The 5181-nt window shown below is 44.2% G+C and overlaps 1 protein-coding gene across 1 annotated transcript; it reads right to left on the bottom strand.

Moving 5' to 3' along the window:
* Positions 1-745: 745 nt before the first annotated feature.
* LOC129829335 (OTU domain-containing protein 5-A-like) lies at positions 746-1297 on the bottom strand (the record flags this gene model as incomplete). The annotated part of the gene is made up of 1 exon (XM_055891004.1): positions 746-1297. A coding segment is annotated over exon 1 (552 nt), but the record flags the coding sequence as incomplete, so codon positions are not given.
* Positions 1298-5181: the final 3884 nt, after the last annotated feature.

The following is a 5181-nucleotide window of genomic DNA, read 5'->3' as shown; positions in this document are numbered from 1 at the left end:
TCAAGAAAAATTGAGATGTACAGTATCATCGTGAATCATCGAAACCGTTTTTTCAGATATGCACCTATTGTAATGTCATCTGCCTGTATGGAACATTTTATTTTTGCTGCTAATAAATGGGCAAAAGACCCAACCAATAATCTATGTTTGGAAAGCCATTTATTTGTTTACATATTTATGAACATTTGCAATCTCACCTTTGCTAGAGTAGTTCAGGAAGGTTAGCCACTGCATACCTGTGTCATGTGTCATTTTGGTGCCATTAAAAATAAATAAAAGGCTTTTCTCATTTAGCTGTGCATTATCTCCAGCGACCTTTTGCCCCGGAATTTGGACACAATTTTTTTATGTTAGTAATATTAGCAGACAGTTACTCAGAACATCTTACAGGAGCTCAAGGGCACATTGACAGATTTTTCACAGTGGGCTCGGGAATACAAACCAGCGCCCTTTTGGCAACGCTTTTTAACCACTAGGCTACCTGCCATAATATCTCAACAATGGTAAAGCCTACATAAATGAAACAATGTGCACTGTGCTTCTGGGAGTCTTGTTTTATTCAGCACGTTCTGCTCTAAAAGCAATGTTAAGTTTACCCGCCTAATACCCTAGTAAAGTCAGCTACTTTCAAGTTTACTCAACATTCTGACTTGTAATGGGATGTTCTGGCATGCTGAGCATACTTGTTAGAGATTAGTCTTTCACTCTAGGATTCTAAAAGACGCTACATTTTACACTGGTTTACCTGCTCTACTGTCGCTAGGTCCTCAGACTGCAGTCTCGAAGCATTCTCGTACTCGTCTTCACTGTTGTAACCCGCACCTTCCTCCGAATCAGCACTGGGACCTCCGCCGCCACCTCCAACTACACCAGGTGTTCCACCACCAGCCACACCAGTGCAGGTTGCTTGTCTTCGCCTTTTACTCAGACCGGGTCCCAAACAGCAACTTCCAATTCCTCCACCACAGCAAATGCTGCATGACAGTTCCCCGCGTGTCCCAGTAACGCATGTTATTCCTCCATTCCCATCTCCAGGTCCAACAGGAGAGCCTGAACCCATGGGAGGAGGCGAGGCCTGCTGCGGCCGAGAGCTAGCCTCGTTCCGTCTATCTTCCCTTGTCGAAGGTGGAGCGGGATGATACGACCATGGCGGCGGCGGCGAGGCCCTTGGTCTTGCACCTGTACGACCTCCGTGAGGATGTTGATGCGTGTCAGAGCCACTTCTTCTGTCAGTTTCGTCCGGGTGGTCCGAAACATCGACACTCGAGTTCGGCTTCTTCTTAGGAAGAATCGTCATGGTTGTCTGTTAGGGAGGGGGTAAAAGGGTGACGATTCTTCCTTTCCAGAATGTAGCCTACGCCTACTTTGCCGTTTGGGACGTCCGTTTTTGTGCAATATTCGACCTTTAACAAGTAGGTGACAGAATATATCGATTTAATCTGTTATTGGCTTTATTTTCTGGGGATAGGTGAACAAAAACATACCTGCTCCCTCTTGCCGTCCTCCAAGCTCCCCAGTCAACACAAGAAAATCAACACAGACCTGACGACACAGGAACGTCACTTCCCCAGTGCAACAGAATTTTTTTTACTTTGGACGTTTTCCGTGTCAATGGTCTTTCTGCCTAGCAACCATAAAATGGCCATTTGATGAGAACGAAGAATTTGCTTTATGTAAAGTATAAACGTGAGTTTAATTTAATTCGTTTTCTTAATTTACGTGCTTCTACACCTGCATTGCTTGCTGTTTGGGGTTTTAGGCTGGGTTTCTGTACAGCACTTCGAGATATTAGCTGATGTACGAAGGGCTATGTAAATAAATTTGATTTGATTTGATTTATCCAGGTGTAATTGATTAATTGTTTTTTGTTTTGCAAGATAAACAGTAAATGTTTTCCTTTATGATTATTGGACAGACATAATTGTTATTTGATTTTCATTCATTAAGCATGCTTTACTTTATTTGAGTGATTTGCTCAAATAGTAGGTCTAGCTAATAAAAAAAAAAATTTGCAAAGATGTTCCGATATGCTCCAAGACCCAATGCACAAACCTTACTGTATCTAAATCAAATCAAATCAAACGGTATTTGTCACATGCACAGAATCCAACAGGTGTAGTAGACCTTACAGTGAAATGTTTACTTGCAAGCCCTAAACCAAAAATGCTGTTCAAGAAATAGTTAAGAAAATATTTACTATATAAACTAAAGTATAAAAATGGCATCAAAAAGTAACACACGAGAATGACATAATAATAACAAGGCTATATACAGGAGGTATCGGTACTGAGTCAATGTGCGGAGGTACAGGTTAGTTGAGAATTTGTAAAGTCTTCTTGATCATGTTAACAAACGTGCATAAGCTATATTTACTCTGTTAGTCTTGAAGAATGGATGAGCTGGGTCATCACATCTCATATCAACTGAAGTTCCTTCTGGAAAAATAAACTAATTATTTTCTCTAGGCCTACCTCACCCATAATGTTATGCAATTTCTTCCCATTCTTTATGCTATTCATTCTGGAAATAACATTTAGAACATTGACAAAGGACCTGTAGTTCTTGAAATAATCAAATGGTTATTATGCTGCCCTGCCTTACCTTCACAATTTATTAATATTCTCAATCTGAAAAAATATTAAATATAGTGTTTATTGAGGTAGAGTTACTGGCAATTTTATCATATCCACAATTACAATGGATTTCTTGGTCTTATCTCATCTCCACAGGTACCCTATACACATCATTCTTGTGTTGCAGATTTCTAAAATGTGCATTTCGAGAGCTTGGGACGAAAAGGTTCTATCTGCATAAAGATTATTCTGAGATAATTGGCTTTAAAGTTCCAAACCCTCATTTGTTTGAATGGTGTCAGCCATTTTTATATTCTATTCTTTTGAACTTAACATGAATATGGGTATTTAGAATACTACTGTATATACAGTACCAGTCAGAAGTTTGGACACACCTACTAATTCAAGGGTTTTTCTTTATTTATACTATTTTGTACATTGTAGAATAATAGGGAAGACATCAAAACTATGAAATAGCACATATGGAATCATGTATTAAGCAAAAAAAAGTGCTAGACAAATCAAACTATATTTTACATTTTTAGATTCTTCAAAGTAGCCACCGTTTGCCTTGATGACAACTTTGTAAACTCTTGGCATTCTCTCAACCAGCTTCACCTGGAATGCTTTCCCAACCATCTTGAAGGAGTTCCCACATATGCTGAGTACTTGTTGGCGGCTTTTCCTTTACTCTGTGGTCCAACTCATCCCAAACTATTTCAATTGGGTTGAGGTCGGGTAATTGGGAGTGGCGCAGCAGTCTAAGGCACTGCATCTCAGTGCTTGAGGCGTCACTACAAACACCCGGATTCGAATCCAGGCTGTATCACAACCGGCCGGGATTGGGAGTCCCATAGGGTGGGGCACAATTGGCCCAGCGTCGTCCGGGTTTGGCAATGTAGGCCGTCATTGTAAATAAGAATTTGTTCTTAACTGACTTGCCTAGTTAAATAAAGGTTAAATAAAAATTCCCACATGAAGGAGGTGTTATGGTGTGTGGGTGCTTTGCTCGTGACATTGTCTGTGATTTATTTAGAATTCAAGGCACACTTAACCACCATGGCTACCACAGCATTCTGCAGCGATACACCATCCCATCTGGTTTGCAATTAGTGGGACAATCATTTGTTTTCAACAGGACAATGACCCAACAAGTACTTCACACTGCCCCTACTCGGATGGTATCGCGCCGTCCCAACCTTCGCTCTCTCTCCCCCGCTACTCTCTCCTCTTCCATCCTATCATCTCTTCCCTCTGCTCAAACCTTCTCCAACCTATCTCCTGATTCTGCCTCCTCAACCCTCCTCTCCTCCCTTTCTGCATCCTTTGACTCTCTACGTCCCCTATCCTCCAGGCCGGCTCGGTCCTCCCCTCCTGCTCCGTGGCTCGACGACTCATTGCGAGCTCACAGAACAGGGCTCCGGGCAGCCGAGCGGAAATGGAGGAAAACTCGCCTCCCTGCGGACCTGGCATCCTTTCACTCCCTCCTCTCTACATTCTCCTCTTCTGTCTCTGCTGCTAAAGCCAATTTCTACCACTCTAAATTCCAAGCATCTGCCTCTAACCCTAGGAAGCTCTTTGCCACCTTCTCCTCCCTCCTGAATCCTCCTCCCCCTCCTCCCCCCTCCTCCCTCTCTGCTGATGACTTCGTCAACCATTTTGAAAAGAAGGTCGACGACATCCGATCCTCGTTTGCTAAGTCAAACGACACCGCTGGTTCTGCTCACACTGCCCTACCCTGTGCTTTGACCTCTTTCTCCCCTCTCTCTCCAGATGAAATCTCGCGTCTTGTGACGGCCGGCCGCCCAACAACCTGCCCGCTTGACCCTATCCCCTCCTCTCTTCTCCAGACCATTTCCGGAGACCTTCTCCCTTACCTCACCTCGCTCATCAACTCATCCTTGACCGCTGGCTACGTCCCTTCCGTCTTCAAGAGAGCGAGAGTTACACCCCTTCTGAAAAAACCTACACTCGATCCCTCCGATGTCAACAACTACAGACCAGTATCCCTTCTTTCTTTTCTCTCCAAAACTCTTGAACGTGCTGTCCTTGGACAGCTCTCCTGCTATCTCTCTCAGAATGACCTTCTTGATCCAAATCAGTCAGGTTTCAAGACTAGTCATTCAACTGAGACTGCTCTTCTCTGTGTCACGGAGGCGCTCCGCACTGCTAAAGCTAACTCTCTCTCCTCTGCTCTCATCCTTCTAGACCTATCGGCTGCCTTTGATACTGTGAACTATCAGATCCTCCTCTCCACCCTCTCCGAGCTGGGCATCTCCGGCGCGGCCCACGCTTGGATTGCGTCCTACCTGACAGGTCGCTCCTACCAGGTGGCGTGGCGAGAATCTGTCTCCGCACCACGTGCTCTCACCACTGGTGTCCCCCAGGGCTCTGTTCTAGGCCCTCTCCTATTCTCGCTATACACCAAGTCACTTGGCTCTGTCATATCCTCACATGGTCTCTCCTATCATTGCTATGCAGACGACACACAATTAATCTTCTCCTTTCCCCCCTCTGATAACCAGGTGGTGAATCGCATCTCTGCATGTCTGGCAGACATATCAGTGTGGATGACGGATCACCACCTCAAGCTGAACCTCGGCAAGAC

The sequence above is a fragment of the Salvelinus fontinalis genome, chromosome 31, assembly GCF_029448725.1.
Source record: "Salvelinus fontinalis isolate EN_2023a chromosome 31, ASM2944872v1, whole genome shotgun sequence".
NCBI lineage: Eukaryota > Metazoa > Chordata > Actinopteri > Salmoniformes > Salmonidae > Salvelinus > Salvelinus fontinalis.
Note: the sequence above shows the minus strand (reverse complement) of the source record. Positions and strands in the feature narration are given on the sequence as shown.